General features: G+C 34.5%; 3 protein-coding genes across 4 annotated transcripts; 2 read left to right on the plus strand and 1 right to left on the minus strand.

Moving 5' to 3' along the window:
• Nucleotides 1–724: 724 nt before the first annotated feature.
• On the plus strand, nt 725–6,084 carry LOC132633578 (uncharacterized). 2 transcript variants are annotated; one of them, XM_060350083.1, is made up of 9 exons: nt 740–985; nt 1,607–1,786; nt 1,873–1,948; nt 2,970–3,099; nt 3,341–3,455; nt 3,868–3,959; nt 4,138–4,207; nt 4,314–4,396; nt 5,113–6,084. In XM_060350083.1, the coding sequence occupies exons 1-9, from the start codon at nt 869–871 to the stop codon at nt 5,207–5,209; spliced, it is 960 nt and encodes a 319-aa protein (XP_060206066.1). In that variant the 5' UTR covers nt 740–868; the 3' UTR covers nt 5,210–6,084. The 2 variants fall into 2 exon arrangements, with proteins under 2 accessions (XP_060206067.1, XP_060206066.1); XM_060350084.1 differs by lacking the exon at nt 4,138–4,207 and having other exon boundaries at nt 725–985; nt 4,256–4,396.
• Nucleotides 6,085–15,779: 9,695 nt separating this feature from the next.
• Nucleotides 15,780–16,452, plus strand: LOC132634394 (uncharacterized). The gene is made up of 2 exons (XM_060350652.1): nt 15,780–15,866; nt 15,992–16,452. The coding sequence occupies exons 1-2, from the start codon at nt 15,810–15,812 to the stop codon at nt 16,439–16,441; spliced, it is 507 nt and encodes a 168-aa protein (XP_060206635.1). The 5' UTR covers nt 15,780–15,809; the 3' UTR covers nt 16,442–16,452.
• Nucleotides 16,453–17,069: 617 nt separating this feature from the next.
• On the minus strand, nt 17,070–22,841 carry LOC132631548 (uncharacterized). Its single transcript, XM_060347119.1, has 16 exons — nt 22,805–22,841; nt 22,681–22,735; nt 22,524–22,578; nt 21,918–22,164; nt 21,328–21,767; nt 20,735–21,115; nt 20,566–20,637; nt 20,327–20,467; nt 19,744–19,869; nt 19,351–19,647; nt 18,998–19,230; nt 18,761–18,908; nt 18,295–18,313; nt 17,775–17,973; nt 17,457–17,687; nt 17,070–17,366 (listed from the first exon to the last, which is right to left on the minus strand). Exons 1-16 carry the CDS (start codon nt 22,839–22,841, stop codon nt 17,141–17,143), a joined length of 2,907 nt encoding a protein of 968 aa, XP_060203102.1. The 3' UTR covers nt 17,070–17,140.
• Nucleotides 22,842–22,875: the final 34 nt, after the last annotated feature.

The following is a 22,875-nucleotide window of genomic DNA, read 5'->3' on the forward strand; positions in this document are numbered from 1 at the left end:
ATAAAAGGGATTTAATTACAAGTTCGGGGATAAATTATATATTTATCCAATAAGGCATCAGGAACAGTAAATTAACATTAACATAGACAACAAAGATTTTGGTGTAATATTTTAAAAAATTATTTGAAATTGAGCAACTTCACTAAATTATTGATCTAATATTTTCAAAGTCAGTTTCTCCTTTATTCACTAATGGAGCTCAAACCGAAGGTAATCCTAAGCCATGAAGCTAACAGTTTGCTAACGTAAGGATAAATATAAGACATGTTGCTAACTACAAGTGGTGGAAAAAAATTTAACTATAAGCGTACGATAGAGCTAAAAGTAGAAGTATGCATGTTTCGGTAAATAGTAAATACTGAATAACCATAATGAAACCAAAAAAAAAAATGGTACTTTGATTTTGATATTACCGTATTTGGAATGCATTTAAAAAAATTGGTACTCGGTGTTTTTGTAAATATATATATATATATATATATATATATTTTAAATAAAAAACTGAAAAAGGCCTAAAATACTTTAGATTAAGAGTTAATTGCTTTACTCAAATTACATACTTAATTACACATAATGATATACAATTTAAATTACTCAAACATGAATGTCATTTTCAGGTAATAGTAGACAACTTCCATTCATAAAAGAATTCTTGCCATTATTGAAGTCGTGATTTTTCATTACTGGCGGTTGAAATCGAAGTTAAAAATATCAACCACAAACAAATACACTGTATTTAAGGCCGTGGACCCACTTTATTTTTCTTGTAACGAGGACAATTCTCCGCTCAAACAAAAGAAAAAGGAGAGAAAAGAAGCACGGTGTTATCCGAAAATCCCCAATTGCTCTTCTAGGGTTTAGGTCGCAGATGGCGGGTAATGGTCTTCACCCATACCACCACCAACAATGGCCTCCAGCTCCAGCCCCTCCTCCTGCTTCTGCCCCTCCTCCACATCATCACCATCCCTCAATGCCCATCGATGAGGTAAATTAACACATACAAATTCCCGCTTTTCCCTTCATTATTCATGACAACATACCCAATGTAATTTCATAGGGTCTGGGGAGGGCAGGTGTTGCAAAATGGATTTTGTGAAGATATCTAGCTTAAAACTAATCTAAGCTAAAGCTAAAAGATGATTTTCATTGATAAACTTTAAAATGGTTACACCTAACATAATGTATACTAAAGAACCATATGGGTCTAAAAGTAACTATCACAATAACAATTTGGGGTTAAATGCATAATTAAGGAACGAATGTATGAAACTTGTTGCCGCCTTCCAAAGATCAAGTTTCCAACAGCTTGTGTACTGCACCACTTGCACCCGGTACAACCACCCCAAGGATTAGCTCGTCTCCCATAATATAGCTCCCAAATTCATATTGCATCAGTAGGATGTACACATACCTTACCCTACCTTTGTGGGGTAGAGAGGCTGTTTCCAATAGACCCTCAGCTCAAAAGAAAGACAAAAACTTGAAGCAGGGTTGCAAGACAATAAGACGGCAAAGTAACAGGATACAAATCAAATGAAGCAACCTATATTAATGAACACTGAGGAAAAAGAAACTATGCGATTGATTATGGTGCTGTCATGTTCAGGTTCGGACGATTTTCATATCTGGGCTACCGCAGGACGTAAAGGAGAGAGAATTGGTGAACCTTCTGAGGTGGTTACCAGGTTATGAAGCATCTCAGGTCAATTTCAAAGGCGAAGTTCCCATGGGTTTTGCTCTATTCTCCAACCATCAATGCGCTATCGGTGCAAAAGACGCCATTCAGGTCAGTTTTCATGATACTCTTGTGGAGTTCTTTTTCCCTCCTAAAAAAGGTCCTTTTTGTATGATTTTGTTCTTGGATGGCTGTAGGGTTTGGTTTTTGACACGGAGGGGAAATGTGTTCTGCACACAGAGATGGCAAAGAAGAATCTCTTTGTCAAAAGAGGTGCATTTTTATTCTTATGTTCTCTTTTTTAGCTTCGTGCTTTTATTTTTGTAGAAAAAAATGCTTACTCTTTGGTTAAATAATGCTAGTATAAATTTTTAATATCTTTGAGGGATATGGTGCACGAGCTCCAGTAAGCCAGTGTTTGAATGAAATGTTGAAGAGGATGTGCACAAAGAAGATTGAGAATAGACTCTCTAAGGACTCTCATTCATTTAGGATTATCTCCTCTTAGTCCTGGTGGGAGAAGAGTGCGAAACTAACTAAATGTGAATGTTATAACCGTTAGTTACAGTGCTGTACTAAATGTATTAAAACAAGTAACTTTTAATTGTCAAATTCCTAAAAATAAACACATACTTTATATCAAATCCCGGTCTGCTTCTGCAAGCATAAACTTTAAGGTGCTTGAGAAGATTAATGAAGAATATTTCAAATTCTTCTTTTAAAAAGGAGGAATGCTTTGGATCACATTAACTTTGAAGACTTCCTCAACTTTGCAGCTTTATGGTTTTCTCTCATTTGCATTGGTTTTTATTCCACTATTTGAGAATTTACTTAAATTTCTTAATTTGTGGTTGATCTTTTAGTGCCTCAGAGATAATCTGCTCTAGTGGTTTCACCCGTCTTTATTTTTCTAAATAGCAAATGTATTGTCCTTCTGGATTGTGATCATCTTACCTAATGCACATATGAATTCGATTCATGCGAGTTGTATGGGTTCTCTTGGTTCTCCATTAACCTAACTACCATTTACTAAGGTAACTACCATTTACTAAGGGTGGGATTTATCTTTAGATAGTACATCAAGATACGTACAGAAACCCTAATGCTTAATAATTTTCTTCACATTTTTACTTATTCAGTTTTTTTCTTCGCATTTTTGTTCATCTCCATTGCTGAGGCTCTTCTTATATTTATTTGCTTATTTAGGCTATCACAACTATGTTTATGCTGGATTCTACTATTTGTATGACAAAACAATGTTACACTAGAGTCTTCTTATTTGATTTTTCTGCAGGAATTGTAGCTGATTCAAATGCACATGACCAGAGTAAACGTATGCGTACTGGAGGTGATTACACGCATACTGGTTATTCAAGTCCCTCTCCTTTTCACGCTCCCCCGGCACCTGTCTGGGCACCACATGGGTAAGATTCCAAATGCAAAATTTTCTTTGCATGTCAAGACAAAATGCTACGATGAAAAGTGTGATAGTGATAGGAATTGATTGTTCTCGCAACATAAAGCTAAATTCTGAACTATTTACAATCAAGTTTCTAGGAGAAAAAGAAAAGAAAGTTAAAAGGAGGTTAATGATTGTATCTCCTTTATTTCCAACCCTCAACCCCACCCCCCAAATTAAAAACAGTAAGGGATTGTATTTCTCAGGTATATTGCTCAAGCTCCTCCACCATATGATCCATATGGAGGCTACCCTGTTGCTCACATGCCAATGGCTGCACCTGCTCCTGTGCCAGCGCCAAGCAGTTATGCGCCAGTCCAGGTGATGCGTGCATGTCTCTGCCTCTGTCGTTTGTGTTAGATTTGCAACATTTTGCAGAGTTAACTAAGGGTTGACATCATTTCTAGCATGCCTTCTCTTTTGTGTTTCCTTTTTAGGTTGTCTTCTTTGTATTTTTGATTTGGGTTTACTGTGGCACATTCGTTTAGGGCCAGAGCATTAACTTTATTGTTAAGTTGGTTGGATCTGACTTCCTTCAGTATAGTAGTATCTGCGTTCTGCTGATCTTTTTGAGACTCTGTTACTGCTGATATTGTTGGGACAGAGTTATGCTTTATATAGCTGGTGGATGTAGCATTTGTGCAGTATATGCTTGTTCTGAGGATTAATGCACCTTGTATGGTATAGTTTGTGTTTTGCTTTGTCCACTGATCTATTTTTTGCTTTCTTGTAGAATACTAAAGACAATCCTCCTTGCAATACCCTATTCATTGGCAATCTTGGAGAGAATATAAATGAGGAAGAGCTGAGGGGCCTTATCAGCGGGTATGGCTCTGCATTTTGCTATTCCGTTTATGCGAAAGTACTATTTCTTATTTTTATGTCTCCCGCTAATGTCTAATCTATTTATTTTGCTATTCCGTTTACGCGAAACTGCTAGTATTTCATATTTTTATGTCTCCTGCTAATGTCTAATCTATTCATTTGCTTAATCTACTACCAGACAGCCTGGTTTTAAGCAGATGAAGGTTTTGAGACAAGAAAGACATACAGTGTGTTTCATTGAATTTGAAGTAAGTTCTGTATTACCCTTTACAAGATGCTTCTTGATTCATCTTTAGTTTGTGCGCACATTCGATGCTCCTTCCGGTTATCAGCTTCAGCCCGTGGTGCTTGCAGGATGTGAATAGTGCCACCAATGTCCACCACAGTTTGCAGGGTGCTGTCATACCGAGCTCTGGTTCAGTTGGCATGCGAATTCAATATCCTTTCTTCTTGTTTAGCTGTCTCATCTACCAGAGCTTGATATTTCACAATCATCGTTTTTCTTTGTTTTTGCTACTCTGTTGTTTTAGCGGTCTGAGTCTGACTGTTGACTCGAAAGTGTGGACTTGATGTTGGGGCAATATTTTATGGGCTTTGTGCTTGCACATATACAGCCTAATTGAACAAAATAATTGTTAGTTGGGACGCTGAAGGGGCAATATTTGCATGCTGAAGCTCCCTTTGGAATTGGAACCTTTGGAGCTTTTAGAAAGTGGATAACCCTCAGTTTTGAAATATCATTATAGTTGCTGCTAAAAGGACGACACCTGACTAACATTTTATTCGTGAAGTTGGTTTCTTCTTCCTTTGCAGTTTGCAAATGCTGTGGCCAACCTTTTAAACCTTTTTCCATTTTTCTTTTTTCTTCTTTGACATCCAAAATGAAAAGAGAAAATGATGATAGTGCTTTATGTGCCTTTGCATTTGATATTTGAGAAAGGTCTATGCTTCCTTGAGAGCATACTCTTTATCTGTAGCCTTTTCCAAATTACATATTAAACGATGGTCTATGTGAGAAGTAGTTATGATAATTTATGCTACAAAGGTGTAATTACCAGCTCATGCAAAGTACTTCATTAGGAATCTGAGTCTTAAATTTATTCTCTATTGCAACATTCTTTGGATGGCATGTTTCTCCTTAATATTCAGCTACATATTCAAAGAATCCATTTGGCAAAAGGAAGGACTTTGGCCACCAAGCTGTTGCCCCCAATGCGAATGGAGCTCCTCCACCTATGACCTACCAGTAGCTGCAGGGGATGTATTCTGTTCTCTATGCTCTGCCAAATACAAATGCATCATGCAGCTGTTGCATGCATCCTTGCTATCATCAAGTCATGAGCATTATCATCTTGAAATGAGCATCTTTTTGGGCCATATCATAGTTTATCCAAGCCATGCATTTGAAGCACTGTCATCTCAAAATTGTCAGTTTATTCAGGGTTCACGTTTTGTGACATGTCATAGGATGCATTTAATTTCTAGCCTTAAATCTTGTTGGTCTGTGGTGTCACATTGTATTCTACATTTGAGAATTGCTTTGTTTAGTGCTAACATATGTTTTAAACCTCAAGTGACTTCTTAGCACCTCTATCAACGTATTATGTATGGAGTGAAATAGAATTTGCATCATAAATTGAGATCAAAATGCGATTAGCATCCATCTCAACTTATCTGGTTAGGGTTGTCAGTCACTCCATTAACCTCATAATGCAAACTGATGATAACACTCTAACATCCAGGTTTTCAGATCCTGAAAGAAATGTCCTGGAATTTCCAATGTGCTTGTGTTATGCAGGATTTGTGCAAAAAGAGGGGACTTCCTTTTACTTGGGGATGTTCAATTGCTGGAGTTGCTTTATCCTGGTTTTTTGTTCTGCATGCAGAATGTGCACGATCGTACGAGAAGATGGTTCTTGTTTGTTTCAGGCTGGTGTGGTAGATTTGAGCTTTCTTGCTTGTTTCCTTTTCGCTCAGCTAACTCCAATTGCAAACAAAAGTTTGACTCCTTGAGTTTTCATGGTTGACTGGTTGGATATATGATCTGTAACAATTTAGAGTTTGGTGACTTTGAAGAGCAATAGAAAGGATTTTGTCGGAATTAGAAAATCCATTATAATCTAAATCAGCCAGTATTTCTACTTTTATTTAATATAAAGGTGATAACCGAATAACTTGATTTCATTGATTAATATTTTGGAATGCGACATGAAATCATCTTGGTGCAGTGCCTGCACTGAATCTCTCGGCCTAAAGTTTTCCATGTGCAATATTTGCATATCAATGAGTCGTTTGGTTGGAGGGATTGAAAGGGTTATTTCTGCATAAATATGCAGCGTTTGGGTGGCTGCATGAGGGAACTTTTACCTAACTAATGCAGTGCTTGGTTGGTGGTAATTAAATAATAATAATAATAATAATAATAATAATAATAATAATAACAATAATAATAATCATAATGAGTTATTTTTTGGTACAATTGTTTTTTTTATGAGGAATAGGATGTGTAGACGAATATGTCTATGGGGGAAACTGTATTTAAAGAAAAATATTTTTGAAGTGATCTTTACGGTAACATCACTTCTCTTATTATTTATTACATAATAATTTCTATTTTGACCATATACTTCACGGTTCGGTTAAAAACTGAACAAAATCGAAAATCGAACCGACTAAATAAACCGATTTTTTTTGGGTTTGGTTTGGTTTGGTTTTTAATTTTAAAAAATCAAAAATACTTGGTTTGGTTTTGGTTTTATTAAAAAAAAAAGGAGAAAAAACCGAATTGAACCGACAAATTATATATACAACTTTTATAATTATATTTAAGTAATTTTAACTTTTATAAATAATTTTAAGTATCTTATATATATATATATATATCAAATTTTTATCAAATTTTATTTACCATATCTAAAGAGGGTAGTGGACTTTAGGTCATAAGCCCGTCTATTAAAAGAATGAAGCCATTAATCCAAACTTATTTAAGTGAAAGAGAAATAAGAAAAGCTTATTTCAGAAAAACTTAACCTAATCGGCTAAGTCATTGTCGGTGCCTCCTTCAATTCTATATTTCAGTCCACAAGAGATAAACCAAAATTATTTTTGCTGTAAACGAGTTCCAATACTTTGTATTTGTTGTTGCTACATAAAAAAGGCACTATCTTTATTTTCCTGTAGTTCTTTGTGATTCCACAAGTTGAGTTAATAAGTTCTATACTTATTTGATTTACAGTGATTTTAAAGTACCATATTCATGTTTTGGCTAAAAACTTCCATTGGTTATAATTTTTGTTTGCTAATTAGAAAGCTTATGTGCGTTTTAAAAAAAAAAAAAAAAAAAAAATTCTGCAGGCTTTGTTTATTTGCTTTATCTTCACCATGCTTACTTGCTCACACTTATTTGCTGGGATTTCAAAATAGTAGTAAATTAAAGAATTGGTAATTCTGGTATGGACTTGTTGTGATATAGTTGTAAAAGGATACACATTTATGTATGATTAAAAACCGAACCGAACCGACTACAACCAAACCGATGAATATTTTCTACATTTGGTTTGGTTTGGTTTTTAATAATAAAAAAATCGATTATATTGGTTTGATTTTGATTTTAATCTAAAATTGACCCAAACCGACCCGTGAACACCCCTAAATTATACATTATACCCTATATGTTATCAGTGCCTAGTAATTTTCGTATAACTAGTAAGCACAGCAAATGGCCCTAAGCAGAGATGCTTTGGGTTTTAGTGTGACACGTTGGGAGGGTAAAAAATGTTTACGTCATAACATTTATTATGTGATAACACATTTTCACATACACTTAGCCATCAACTCATGCATATTAATTAATAAATATTGTCACTTTAATGTATCACATAGTAATGATAAATTAGTATGTTTATGTGGTAAACTCTTACTTGTTTGGTTTCCATTAACTCGGTAATTTTTTTTTTCCGTATATTTTGCTTATGGTTATTAAAATCCTATTCTTTTTCCATTCGCAACTCCATTGCAAACGCTGTGATACGTTACGAGAACGTTGGTGCCGGATCGCTAAAGTTTCAGTATGTTTTCATATTTGTTCAAATTCAATTAAATTTCGTGATTGACGGGTTCCCGGCAACTTTCAATCGTATGATAAAGCGAAGGCCACTTTGTTGCTTTCCTCATAGTGTGAAATCTAGTTATGTTGGTGAGGCCAATAATATTCTAAAAATTTTCTGCAAGGTGGTTGTTAAGGAATTTATGGCACGTCTCCTAACAACTTTGTCCAGTGGAGAAAGTATTTATGTGATCAATTAAATTGAATACAGTTTGGAGAAAATTCTCCCCCGGGAAGGACCAAATGATGATAAGAAACAAAAAAATTTCGGACTGTTATTATAGTACTATAATAATTGAAAGAAAATATTGAAGTTGCCATTGCAAAACTAGTTCACAGGGACGCTGAATTTCAAAATCAACGGCAAAATGCCATTAGGAGAAAAACAGATCAAATCTATAGTACAATATAGGGCCTCAACTCCTCAAGTTTGCCAGAAACGTCAGCTAATATACTAATATAGTAAGTAAAATTTTCACAAATAGCTACCTTTTAACTATTTCTAACAACCTATAACTACATATGCTATATTTACAATTCGTAACTAGATGACCCTATATTTATCTAGTAGTCGGGTATACCAAAATATAGCATAAATATAGCGGAAATACAGACGCGAGTTTAACTGACAGTGTTATATTTATGGAAACAAAATCTGTTCCGATTTTAATTAGAATCAGTTATATTGTTCCCTGATTCACGCAAATATCCTCCCATTCCATATCTGATTCCATATCTCATTCAAACAGCTAACAAATTCAAAAAAATTTGAATTCAAACCTTACAATCATATTTTTAACCAAAAATAAAAAGGTTGAAAAACCTTTGAAAAATAACAATATCAAACCAGTGAACATAGCTTGATTATCACGACGAATATATATTTGATTTCATCAAGTTGAGTTCATAATTGAGGTAACGATTTTTTCACTGCAAACTTTTTTTTTTTTGTTCGTCTTTTCTGAAATTGTTTCAGCTAAATTGAATATAACACATTGCTGTATTCGAAAACAACAGGATAATGACAAGCGTAACTGCGTTGATCCGTCATTCTGGTTTTTGGAACGATCAGAACTGTTTTGTGAATTACAAAATTGATGCTGTTGTATTCATTGATAATTGCAATTACGATGAGTTAGTTTGTACGATTACAAATCAATTAGGCGTGGATACTGTTAGGAAAACTATTTCAATAAAATATACTGTTGAAGGCGATTTTCAACCAATTGAAATACACAACGATATGGGAGTTCGTGTGTACGTTGAGCTTAAGAGAGAAAACAGAGTTTTGGGGATGTATCCAATGTGCGTTAGTATTCATGATTTGGATGTTGAGGATGGTGTAACTGGTAATCGTATTATTGGAGATGATGTGCTGCAAATTGGATATAGCGAGAATCGGGATGGTATGAAAGTTTGTGATTCTACTGTAAACGCTGTTGTTTTGTTTGGGAATGATAACAATTTGGTAATTTCGAAATCGGAAACGAAAGGAGTTTTTGTCGATCAAATTTACCAGGATAAGGAAACTTTGAAAATTGTGATGACGAAATACGCAATTCGTGAAAGATTCAATTTCAAAACAGAGAGATCGAATGCTATAAGGTATGATTTTCTAAATGTATTCTGGTAACAGAAAGTGCAGATGTATTTTTGTTATATTTGTACTGTATTGAGATGATTTGTTAACTTATTTAGCACACTGTTAATTTTAAAAATGTTTGATGCAATATATTCTGATATATTTTTTGTATATTTATACTGTATTTAATTGATTCAATATGTACTATTTGCATTGTATTATGTAGCTACACTCTGGCATGTTGGTCGTTGGAATGTAAATGGAAATTCAGAGCGTCGAGAATTGGGGATTCTGAAATGTTCAGGGTTAGAGCTTTCGATGACGAACATACATGTCCGTTGAAGGACAAGGTGTATTCACAAAGGCAGACAACAAGTTGGTTTATTGGAGAAGCGGTTGTGAAGGCGAAAATAACTAACCATAAAAGGAAGGTCACACTTGGGGATATAATAGATGATGTTAAGAATGAATTCGGCGTAGATGTTTCTTATATGATGGCATGGAGAGCTAGAGAGAAGGCTATAAAAGATTTCAGAGGTGATCCAGCTCATTCATACAAGAAGTTGCCGGCATATATATACATACTTGATAAAACGTATCCTGGATCGCTCGTTAAAATGCATAAATCACCAGAAAATGAGTTTATGTATTTGTTTGTAGCCCTCAAAGCATTCATAAAGGGATTCGAGTGTTGTAGACCAATAGTTGTAGTGGACGGTGCACATCTTAAATCAACGTATAATGGTACATTTGTGTCGGCAAGTACTTTGGATGGAGCAGGTATGTGTAATTCTATTCTATGAATATTTTTTTTATAAATACAACATTATGCTTATTGATTTGCAAATAAAGCTGCTAAAAACATACTCTGGATGTATTGCTGGTGTAAATTTGTGAATATTATATGTTGAAATACACTGTAAATATGAGGTAAATATATTGTAAATATATATTATTGTTTTATAAATGATGGTGCTAAAAATACAGTGTGAGATCAAATTCAGTTGAAATATGTGTTGAATATATTATAAATATATACTGATTTTTGTAGGTAATATCCTACCACTAGCGTATGGTGTGATAGATTCTGAGAATAATAAGTCGTGGACGTGGTTCTTTGAACTGTTCAAGCAAGCTTATGGTGTTAGGCAAAATATGTGTGTCGTGTCCGACAGACATGAAAGCATAATACACGCAGTTTCTAAGGTGTATCCTACTGTTCCTCATTTGGCTTGTGTTGACACCCAATTTTGTCCCGCCTCTCCTCCGAAATACCTATTTACGCTTCTAATATTTCTGGAAAATTAAAATATATATATGTGGTATTCTACTATAATTACTAGCCTCTTATCAATACCGGCGTTTCATTATTCTATTACAGTCACTAGCCATCATCATTATTATTATTATTATTATTATTATTATTATTATTATTATTATTATTATTATTATTATTATTATTATTATTCACAATTTTTATCATTTCGGCATTTTACCAGCTTACGCACACGCATCGCGTTTATCTTTGCATAATTAAATAATATTGTTTATTTACTGCAGATTTTCGAAATATTATTGCACGGCTATTACAACGTCATATAATCTTATTACCTGAGCCCTAATAATTACATATTTTGTATCAGGTTAAAATTTTGTCACACTCAGCATATGGTTAATTAAAATGGGTCTTTTATTTAAATTCAGAAGCCAAAACTATTTCTTGCACTCAGTCCGTATTTTGCTTTATCTGACCCAAATCAAAGCCCAATCAACTCATAAACATTTCGGACCAAATGACCAGCCCAATACCTATTTTTCCAACGGTCCAGTCCAATTCTACATTTGCCCTATCCGGTCCAGCCCAAGATTACCGACCCGGCCCATTTGATTACCCCTTTAACCCTAATCCTTATCTCCCTCTCTCTTTTTCTCACTTCCGCCTCCCTCACTTCATTCCCTCTCCCTCCTCTGTCTCTCCCTGTCTCCCTCACGTTTTCCCTCTGCACCTCCACTCTCCCATGTCCCCCACGTTCTCTGCCACCTCCATACTCAGCTGTCCCCCACGCCTCTTTCATACGCTCCTTTTCCTCTTTTCTTAAACCCCAATCCACCATATAAAGAAGGAGATCTGAAATCCGAAAGGGGGGGATTCCCTTACAAAAGTGGTCCGCCATAAAATCCCTTGAAAGACGATATCTATTAGGCGCTGTAATCTTATTTTAGGATCGAGCTGAAATACTTTTTTTTTCTTCGTTTGGCCTTGATATTGCTGTGAATCCGAGCCTCGCAAGATCGGATTTGGTAGTGTTCGAGTGAGTATCGAAGGCCCCCATACCCCATTTCGCTGCACCCGAAGAAGGTAATCCTTCTTCCTTTAAATTATTTTGTGTCATTTATTTCATCAGTTGTTGTCTCTGTTCGGATTTAGCTTAAGTTTTTTTTGTGTGCCATTAGCCCGTCTGGTTATCAGTAATAGTAGTTTGGTATCTTTAAGTTTTTTTTTTCTTTTTTCTAGCTAATATAGTACATGATAATGTGGTGGTTTGTATGCCCTGTCGGTTGAATGTTCAGTTATGATTAAGCATCATTTTGGGTCAAGCATGATTAATATAACCTGATTTTAGACTTGACCTGTCCATGAGTAGATTAGCCTACAATACCTCCTATCACGTTATTCTTGCCCAATATAATATCAGTAATGATGGAGTAATCTGGACTGCTTGGATTGAGATCAGTTAAATGAATGCTTAGTTTGTTGTTGTGACAAACATGACTGCTTGTGGTTCAGATTTGTGTTTCGGGTTTGTTTCTACTTTGAGAAAGGCCCAACTGGTTATTTGTTGAAGTTATGAATGAGGCCTTTAAAGATCTGGTCTGGCTTGGTTAATGTCTAAAAATGAATACTATGATTTGAGTTGAGTTTATCGCCTACGTGCCTATATACCTTGTTTAAGTTTGAGCAGTTTCGGTGAGATGCTCATAGGAGGGTTGGTCTAAACTTGTCTGTTTATAAACATATAATAACTTATGCATTAATTATTGGCTAAATGAGTTCATATCAGAGGTATATATTAGAGTTTTCCCTAAAATAACCCATCCGGGTGCCAAATTTAGATCACTGGCTTTGTTTAAAAAATCTGGTATAATTCCCCTCCCTTTATAGTTTATTTTCATTTATGCTTTTGCTGTTCATATGAGTTATTCTTCTATTAGTTAAGCCTGGTTTAATCATGTAGCTCTGTTTAGTATGTCAATCATGTAGTTTGTAAGTTTAGTTTAGATTAACCTGCTTAGATGATTAAGTATGCATGACTGGTGTCAGTCTACGTGTTTAGTCTAGGTAATCTGGTGATCTCATTGGTTAGTTTGATTCTTTATTATCTTGTTAGTTTGAAAAGTGTTAGTGTAATCATGTAATAGATATGCGTCGAGTACAAATCCTGTTAATCATACTAGCCGAGCCTAGTTTATTCCTTTAAGGGGCATTTAGCCACTGTTCATATGTCTTATGCTAGTGTAAACTGTTCCTAATCAATAATCCAACATGTTAAATGAATAAGTGGATTAGAAGAATGTTTGGTTTAGCTTGGATGAGCCCTGTTTTAGCCCCCTATAGACTTGTTTTCCCATGTGCAAGAATGTTGGGTTTGATGGCAAACCTTGAACCAGTCTTATGCTTATTTCTTGCTATGAAAACTTAACAATTGAAAGTCACTTATGTGTCTAACTGTGGGTGTTGATCAAAACCTTGAGGGATTTGTCCTGTCTAAATTTTAGTAACCTCTAAGAGGATCAGTTCTTCTTGACCTCAACTCTATTATTATTTTTTTCTTCTCTTGAAATGTGTTAGGAATCTCTTATATGTTTTGCCTAGACTCTGTCCAGTTTGCTTTCGTAAAATATGATTAAACCAAGGAATTAATCTGAAATAGGATTAGGGACTGCTCCGTGTGACACCTATTATTTATATGAAATCTGTGAACTTACAGCATTCGCAAGTGAATAAACTGATCTGTTTTTCCCTTTAACATCTGTGAGATATTGTTGATCATCAATGTGCTGCCATTTTGGTGTTCTGTTTCTAAGAACTGATCGCTATTTTTCTAAATCTTGTTAAGTGCGAAATGTTTTTTTTCCTGGCTGTTATATTGTGGAGTTAAAAACATGATTTAGGTTGTATGTTGATGTGCTTAGCCATTGTTTGTATGGGATGCTATGATCAAATCATTGACATTTGAGATTTAAAGTTCATGTGCTAACATCCTTTTGAGTGTATTAATATGGTTTCATTACCTCACTGCAATGTAGAGAGCATGTGTCTATCAATAACTGGTTCAGCTTACAAGTCATTTAAGATGGAATTTGGATAAAACTGAACACTCTTTCTTTATTAGATGTAATTCATGTCCTATGGTATTTCTTTTCATGAATTCTTATCAGTTTCTTATAAAAAAAACGTATTGTGAATACATTTTACATAAGCTGTCTCGCTAATCTTCATCCTTCTTTTTTTTTTCACATGTAATGCATCCGGAGCAACCAAGCAACAAAGAGTCTCGTATTGAGACTCAATATGGCTGTCGCTAAAGCCGAAGACCTGCATTTACACCATCTTTGCCCATTTCACTCCTACTATACCTCCAAGCGAAACGATGGGCGACGAAGCCTCCGCCTTCGCCTCTTATTTATTTCTGTTCTAGTTTTGCCTTTAATGGGTTCTGTGATAATCTTGCTTGTCTTGATTCTCTTAATATAAGTCTAGGACCAATGCTAATATTAACTTAGAAAGGTAGTTGTCATGTAGGAAAACCAGTAGCTTATTTTTATTTAGATAATAACCTTTTTTTATCACTGGTGTCGTACCATGAAGAGCATGATTTAGCTTTTGGACTGATTATAAATTGGTTTTCCCATAATTTGAATAGCGTCCTTTAAATGCTTTCGTTTAGGGTGAGTTTTTTTTGTTTTTTTTATGTCCATTGTCGAGCAAATGGCAACAAAATTTATTTTAAAAAGAAACATTTTTCCAAATTCGTATTTTAAGAGGCTAATCAAACGGAGCATTTTGGCATCACTGGATCATCTTATTTTAAAGATTACATCTTCTCCACCCTATTTTGAGAAAAGATCAGATTTCAAGATTCTTTAACAGCTCATATGATATATCTCCAACTTAAATCCAAATCTACTCAACTTCTTTAAAATGCTTATTTTAAGAATTCAATTCCATGCATGATGTTATGATCTATTGAGTTTTTTTTTCTTTTCTTTGAAAATGAAAGGACGAAAATAAATATGGCATACAAACGTGATTTTAAAAAGCTTTTTTTTTTAGGTTTACTATTTCCTGAAAGTTGTTTTTCTTCTTTTTCTTCTTTCAGAGCTTTGTTTAAGTCCAAAGTTCATCATGTTATTATTTGCAAGGTTTTCTACTTTAATCACCTAAATACTTGGTATGGATACTTTTTCTCACATTGCTTATACAATATTAAATACTATATTTTGTCACAATTTCTTATGTGGACCTAAGTTTGGCCGGATAACCGTAGTTAACGGATTCTAAAGGATGCTTAACCCCTTCCCTTTAGAATAATATAGAACCCTTACCTAGAATCACACTGATTAAGCAGACTATTAATGGAGGTTTAGTTAGTTTTACCTTAGTTAATAATTAGGTGTCCTAATTCACCTTTAAAATAATTAGGTGGCGACTCCTTAAAACCAAAATAAAGAGGAATCACCAAAATGTTGTACTCCTACTTCAACCCGGTTAAAATGGGGTATAACAGCTTGTATATGGCATTTGTGGAAAAATGTGACAAAGCAATACACAACAAACAGTGAGGTGTTGAGTCCTATATTTTATTCACTAGCGAAAGCATACAGCCAGGATGAATTCGATAAATTGATGGAGAAGATTGGGAATGTTGATATTCGGGTAAAACGATACCTAGAAGATGCTGGAAGAGATAAATGGTCTAGGCTTTATTCACCTGTTAATAGAGGATGGACAATGACTTCGAATATAGCTGAATGTATTAATGGAAAACTGGTTGCTGCAAGAGAGTTACATATTTTTGATTTCCTTGAAGAAGTGAGGAAGATGTTTGGTAGATGGAATTGGAAAAATAGAAAAAATGGTACCTACACATTCACAACACTGATGAGGCGGTATCAAGAGATGTTGTCGATCAACGAGTACAAATCAATACGAATGAGGGTATCTTTGTTTGCAACACAAAAATTTAATCTATATTTTTACTATATGTAATGTATATTTATATATATTCCCAATATGGTAAAACTGCTCAGGTAATGCTTGTTTATTTGTTAAATGGTTCTCAGGTTGAAGCGTCAACTGAATATGTTTACACAGTGAATGATGGACCGAGGCGTTTCATAATAGATTTGAAGAAGAAAACTTGCAGCTGCAGGATGTTCCAACTGGACGAGATACCGTGTTCTCATGCATGGGCAGTATTGAAGAATAAAAATTTGACTGCTGATGTATATTGTTCGGATTTATTCAAGCCGGAAACAGTTGTGAACACATATGATGTGCCAGTTGATCCTCTTCCCGATGAGACCGAGTGGAATGTTCCTAAAAGTATATTAGATGAAGTTGTTATGCCACCGATCTATAAGAGACCCCCTGGGAGGCCAAAAAAGAAGAGGGACAAGCCATTACAGGAGTTGATGATTGGTAAACGCAGAAATTCCTGCGGTAAATGTGGACGTCTTGGTCATAATAGGCGTTCGTGTGATAGTCCGCTGCTCAATAAGAAGAATAAATAAGTCCATTTTGATTTTATTTGTTAAGACAATTCTACTTTAAATTTCAGTTAAAAATAAAAAATGAATTCATCTTGAATTCATATTATTCTAGTATGATTGTATTTCACATGGTTGAACATCCGATGTTTTTCAATGTAATGCTATATTGGTGGTTAAATGGTATTTGGAAAGTCTACTCTATGTTAACTGATTTGACCTTTTGTTTTGGATTTATGATTTAATAGTTGTATTTCGTATATATTTTGGCTATATTTTAGTTTCATTTTGTCTGATCTGGTAGATAATACTTATTCTGGTTTACTGTTAACTATATTTGATATATATTTTACATATATTTGAAGTGTATTTAGATGAAATTTTAAATTTTGTAACAAACTGTAATTTCAAAAATGGACTTATGGAATATATCTGAGTTATATTTTTTGTATATATCGACTGTATTTAAATGGTTATATATACTACTTTATTAAATGAATACATTTCACAGATAATGAAAAATGGAATTTATGCATTGAAAAAATAACATACTTGAAAGAAACAACAATATAAAAACCATAAGGTGGTGTTCAATATTAATCATCCTAAAAAAGATTATTACACATGAAACAATATATCCAAAATGAAAAAACAGCAACAAAAGTCGCAACCAACTATGCTATTGTTCAACATGAAAATCAAAAACACAAATGAATTGGTGGCCTAATCAAGATCCTCTTTATCAACTGCATCGTAATCAACTGCCGGTCTAATTGGTCTTGGAGGCTGCTCGTTATCACTTGATGCATTGTTGTTTGACTTATCCCATGCATAGTCGCATAAAAGGGCACCATATCTCATACGAAGTAACTTTGCATCGAATTCGGTTGGGATGACTGCACTTGAGCTCAAGTATTCAGCGAAGGCTGCCACATACACACCACAATCCCTGGAACAAAAATGATCAAAAAATTTACTTATCAAAACCCACGAAAAAAAAGATGTATTTATTGTGTTTTTTATTGGAATAGATTCTTACATGCTAGAGGGAGCTTGTTGCGGGAGATTGTCTACATTCACAATGTCAAAGTTGTCGGTCTGTTCTCTATTTCTGTAAGAAGGATGTGTGACAAAATCTATATCCGCCTTCTTCTCATAGAAATCAGTCATTTGTAGACTATGTGTCACTAGAGTAGCCAACATTTTCACTCCGACTCTAACGACAGCATCATGCCCTGCAGCTCGGTATGAGTTGTATACGTAGATGGACCTGTTTGTAAAAAGAAAATATAAGAAAAAAACAAACATATAAAATTTGTAGAAAAATGAATGATCTTTTCATTGGATGAGAGCAGACCTGTCAGTGAATGATATCACAACCAAAATCCAGTGATTTTCCTCTTTTATGTTGACAGGAATTAGTACGTTGTCAACAGTATACCATGGTACATTAGCCAACAGCCTGTGCCCGTTAATGTACTCACACAGTTCATCTTCCTTACTGGCGACACATGTGGATGAATCGGGGTTTTCCCAAGATTTGTAAATTTCAGCAACTAAAGTGTGAAAAATACAGCTGGCAGTGGTGAATCTATAGTTGCTGTTATTGTGATACTTCCCCTTCTTGCGTAGGTAGTAGAAAATAACATCAATATGCTGTAAAAACATCAATTCAGTGACTATAATCAACACTATGTTCAAAAAAAAATATTGCTGTATATATAGTAAATATAGTGAAATATACTCTTAAACATAGTAAAAATTCTGTATACCTGGACAGTACTGTGCTCAACTAGTAAATTAATGTCTGTATATTAAATATAGTGCAAGTATAATGATGACAATATTCTAAAAATACAAGTTGTGACAATAAGTACCTAAACCTACTCCATCAACCTAAAACAATAAAAACATGGTTCAAATGAATTTAAAGGCATCAGCAAAACAGATACACATATACACATATATAGTACTGCTTTAAAAGTTAAAAATTTCAGTTAAATATAGAGAAAATATATAGTAAATATGCCTGAAATATATTTTCAACAACAGAAACCGGATCATTAATTGGCAACCCAACTCCCTCAACCTAAAACAATAAAAACATGGTTCAAATGAATTTAAAGGCATCAGCAAAACAGATACACATATACACATATATAGTACTGCTTTAAAAGTTAAAAGATTCAGTTAAATATAGAGAAAATATATGGTAAATATGCCTGAAATATATTTTTTACTATATATGTCAAATATAGTAAAAAATATACTCTAGATACATCACATTGTAATTCTATTATAAAACATAAAAAAATTAGATAACAAGCAGAAAGATATCAAAACCTCATCAGTCCAAAGTTGCCCATCCATAGATAACAAGTAGAACCAGTTTTTGTCGGCTACGGCTGTAACGCCTAAATGCAACCGAAGTTCGGCATCCGCAGGATCGAGTCCTTCCTTGTTCTTTCTGCAATGATTTTCATTTGGCTTCCTGTATATCAACAATGGAAAGAACATACGTTAAGTTTATTGATAATTGAATTCTGGAAAACTAAAAAAACAAGTTGTGACAATAAGTACCTTTTGTCATGCGATTTCAACAGATCCTTCTCAAGCCACTTTTGATAGTCTTGAAGAAACGAAGTATCTAACGGGGCATTTATAGGGTGGTCAACAAATGGGTGTTTTTTCTGATAAATGCAAGGACCGATATTTTTGGCAGAAGAACCCGCTGAGCTGAAATTGGGACAATAAGGGGACATGTTATATTTGCTTGGTTTCCTTTCTCGGGCAGCACCTGGATGGACAATGATCTGTTTTTCAGAGTTTGAAAACTGTGCAGTCTCACCACTTGAGCTTTGGCCGGCATTTGGTTGTACGGGAACTTGTTATCCAGTTTCATCGCTTGAACTGTGGCCAACTATCGGTTGTACTCCAACTTGCTGTTCAGTTTCATTAGTTGAACTTTGTCCGGTTGTTGGTTGTACTCCAAGTTGGATTGGTATCTGAGAATCAGGAATCATCCACTGAGAGATGGTTACCGGGTTATTGTCCACATTCTGAGGAGTCCTTAAACTTGACAAATCGGTTTGATCATCGCGTGGTACTGGAGGAGGACCGAGAGGAATAACACATGCTAAAGGGCAGTTGATTAGCAAGTCCGCTACCATTTCCTCTGATGCGGTAAATTCAGCATTAGCATTCTCCATATCGCCGATTTCCTGAGATTCCTGAAATAAAAAACAAGAAAAAAACGACTGGTGTTTGTCAATTATTGCTTATCAAAATGACATTTCAGTACTTAAAAGCCACATTTCAGTACTTACATCAAAATTTAAATGGATTGGTGTTATGGGCACTCCATCTGTTTGTGCATCACTTTTAACTCCGGTTTCTTTATCCACATCAACAACAGAAACCGGATCATTAATTGACAACCCAACTCCCTCAACCTAAAACAATAAAAACATGGTTCAAATGAATTTAAAGGCATCAGCAAAACAGATACACATATACACATATATAATAGTGCTTTAAAAGTTAAAAGTTTCAGTTAAATATAGAGAAAATATATGGTAAATATGCCTGAAATATAGTAAACAGAAATCAGAATAAGTAACATTGAACATAATAATCAAAATACAATTAAAATACAGCCACAACATATATGAAAAACTAATATTAAAATATCAAACCAAAACAAATATAACACTGCTAGTATATATAAACACAATCATAACAAAAATAGCACAAATAGATACATCAAAAAGAACACTACTAACAAATCACCATGTGAAAACTATATATGTAAATACACTATAGGTAATACAAAAACACAGCTAAAAATCCAATATTTTCACTTTGAATAATATACTGCAAATATAGAAAAGTGAAAGAAAAAATGAGTACCACTGGATGACTCCTCTGCGCGGAAGTGGCACCACCACCTTGATTCTCTTTGGTTGAAAGCTTTACTGCACCGCCACTTTGATTGCCTTGAGAAATCCCACCATCACTATGTAAGTCAGCTTTTAACATTGTGTCGCCGACCTTTAAAATTTTCCAAAAGAAAATATAAAGTCTTCCAATAAATATATCAAAATAACTTAAAAAGTAAATAATTTCCATTTTTAGTGTTGGATTTTTACCTTATCTGGTGTTTGATTGCCCTTTATTGCATCTAACAACTTTTTGAAGTTGTTATCCATGTAGTCAAACACCTACAGTTTTGAAAGATAAAAAATAGAATTAGAATTGTTAATTACTTGACACAAGCAATATGAAGTAAAAAAAACATATTGAAAACAAAACGCCTACTTCTTTCTTGAAAATCCGAATCTCTTCCCTTATCAGTTTAAACTCATCTGTTCGGGGTGCTGTAGGTGCATCTGGTTTCCTTGTCCCTTTTATCCCAGATTCCTTCCGTGATGGTTGTTTCCTGGAAGGAGGAACAGAAACTGGAAACTGCGTCCGTTTCTTGCCTCGCGGGGAATCAGAATTGGCACTCCTTTGTTGCTGTTTGCCACTGGACAGATGCGGTGGTGTGGTACTAAAATTATCGTAATCATCGTCTACCAAATCAGTACCATGTACACCATCAACTCCATGTTTGACGTCTGGTATGTCATGTGCAACAGGAGGCAATTTAAGAGTTTCCAACTCATGGGGTGTTGGCACAACTTCCTCAAATCTACAGGACTATGAACAACAAAATATAGAAACTATATTACCGTATATATCTACATTGGTAACATACTAAAAATATGAGGAAAATATAGTCAAAATATATTGATCACAAATGACTTATTTCATAAATATAGACAAAATATAATCAAAATATAGCATGTAAAACAAACATATTAAAACAGTTAAATGGTAAAAGACACAAAACTGTTAAAAGACTGTTTTACCGGATTTTTATCGTCTCTGAACATGCCATCCATCAATCTCTTGAATTCTGGTTTTCCTTCCGTAGTCCGCCAGTTCAAAATTCTAGGAATTAAATTCCCCGTCTTAACTGCAATGGTGGACGGAACTTTTGAGCAACATTCATACAACCATACTTGCATAGCAAGCGGCAAACCATGAATCCTATAATATTTCTTAAAACCAGCATATTTCTGCCCGATGCTTACAACCAACTCTCTAAACGAATCTTTACCCCAAGGATACTCATTATATCTCCCGTCCTCTACAACATCAAAATGGATCCTTGGTATGTTTGTTGAGTTCGGCTCACCACAATGTACCCACGTATTTATGAAATACAATATTGCCATCTTGACTGCGTCATCCCCTTTATCATCCCAGACAGTCTTGTTGAAACACTCAATAAGCTCGTGTCTTTTAACTGGCAATTGGTTCTCCTAATTTCTACCAAAATACTCAACCATAAGCCTATTCGGTTTTGAGTTATCATAAACAAAATCATTTTCATCAGATACACAATCTAGCCCAGTGATCAGTGCAAATTCTCTAAGGCCAAAACGCAGAACTTTACCATTTATTTCAAATGTAAAGCACCTATATGTACTGCCCTTAAGTTCTTTGACCATAAAGCACCGAAAAATCTGTGCTTGTACATCCAATTGCTGCATTCTAAGATATTTACCAAAACAAGAATTCCTAAACATATCCATCTGTGGATCTGTTAGTTTGCCTCTAATATCTTGCATTACATTAACATTCGTGTATCTACACATAGATGGTGCCACAGCAGGGTGCTTGGTAACCAAAAATTTAGATACCTGAAACAAAATGCCAAAAAACACGTATGATTGACATATATCGACTGAATGTACTTAAAAATATACACAAAATAACTGTCAACAAAATAATAACTGAATGTACTTAAAAATCTTAAAAATCACTGTAATAACTGTCAACAAAATATACACAAAAATAACTGAATGTACTTAAAAATCTTAAAAATCACAGTTATGGTGAAGAAAAATACACACAAAATAACTGAAGAAACATGTGTAAAAAAACACAGAAATATACTTAAAATGCACATATAATATAGATCTGGTTAATTCACAGATCTGTAATAACTGAACTAAAAAAAAAAAGAACTAAATATACTGAAAATACAACAAAAACATACCTCTTCATCATCATCCTCATCCACATTACGTTTGGCTTTAGCAATTTTTTTGCCCCTAACATTAACAACATTGTCACCAGCCTTTCTCTTCTTTTGTTTCTCCATTTGAGAAACATTTTTCAATTTTTCTTGTTGTTTACTCTTCGAATCAACATACTCCTTAGAACGCCTAGGATCGTTAATTCTTTTTGAACGATTCTCAGCATAAGAGCCTGCAATGGCAGTTTCATGTTGAGAAATTCCCAAAGAAAAATTAGGAATCGCACATTCGGGTTCTATACCTGTATTTCTCATCGGAGTAGCAGCTTTCTTAGTCATTCCAATTGAATCTAAGAAAAAACAACCAAGAACA

Source organism: Lycium barbarum, chromosome 3 (genome assembly GCF_019175385.1).
Source record: "Lycium barbarum isolate Lr01 chromosome 3, ASM1917538v2, whole genome shotgun sequence".
In the NCBI taxonomy this organism is placed as follows: domain Eukaryota; kingdom Viridiplantae; phylum Streptophyta; class Magnoliopsida; order Solanales; family Solanaceae; genus Lycium; species Lycium barbarum.

What these genes read in the sequence shown, in the direction of transcription:
- LOC132633578 (XM_060350083.1), top strand. Translation starts at nt 869, where the DNA reads ATGGCGGGTAATGGTCTTCACCCATACCACCACCAACAATGGCCTCCA. An exon ending in CTGAGGGGCCTTATCAGCGG is followed by an intron (nt 3,960 to 4,137) that starts GTATGGCTCTGC and finishes ATCTACTACCAG; the next exon opens with ACAGCCTGGTTTTAAGCAGA. An exon ending in TCAGTTGGCATGCGAATTCA is followed by an intron (nt 4,397 to 5,112) that starts ATATCCTTTCTT and finishes ATATTCAGCTAC; the next exon opens with ATATTCAAAGAATCCATTTG.
- LOC132634394 (XM_060350652.1), top strand. Translation starts at nt 15,810, where the DNA reads ATGAGGCGGTATCAAGAGATGTTGTCGATCAACGAGTACAAATCAATA. An exon ending in ACAAATCAATACGAATGAGG is followed by an intron (nt 15,867 to 15,991) that starts GTATCTTTGTTT and finishes AATGGTTCTCAG; the next exon opens with GTTGAAGCGTCAACTGAATA.
- LOC132631548 (XM_060347119.1), bottom strand. Translation starts at nt 22,841, where the DNA reads ATGACTAAGAAAGCTGCTACTCCGATGAGAAATACAG. An exon ending in CAATCCATTTAAATTTTGAT is followed by an intron (nt 19,648 to 19,743) that starts GTAAGTACTGAA and finishes TTTTTATTTCAG; the next exon opens with GAATCTCAGGAAATCGGCGA. An exon ending in GTGATATCATTCACTGACAG is followed by an intron (nt 17,688 to 17,774) that starts GTCTGCTCTCAT and finishes TTTTACAAACAG; the next exon opens with GTCCATCTACGTATACAACT.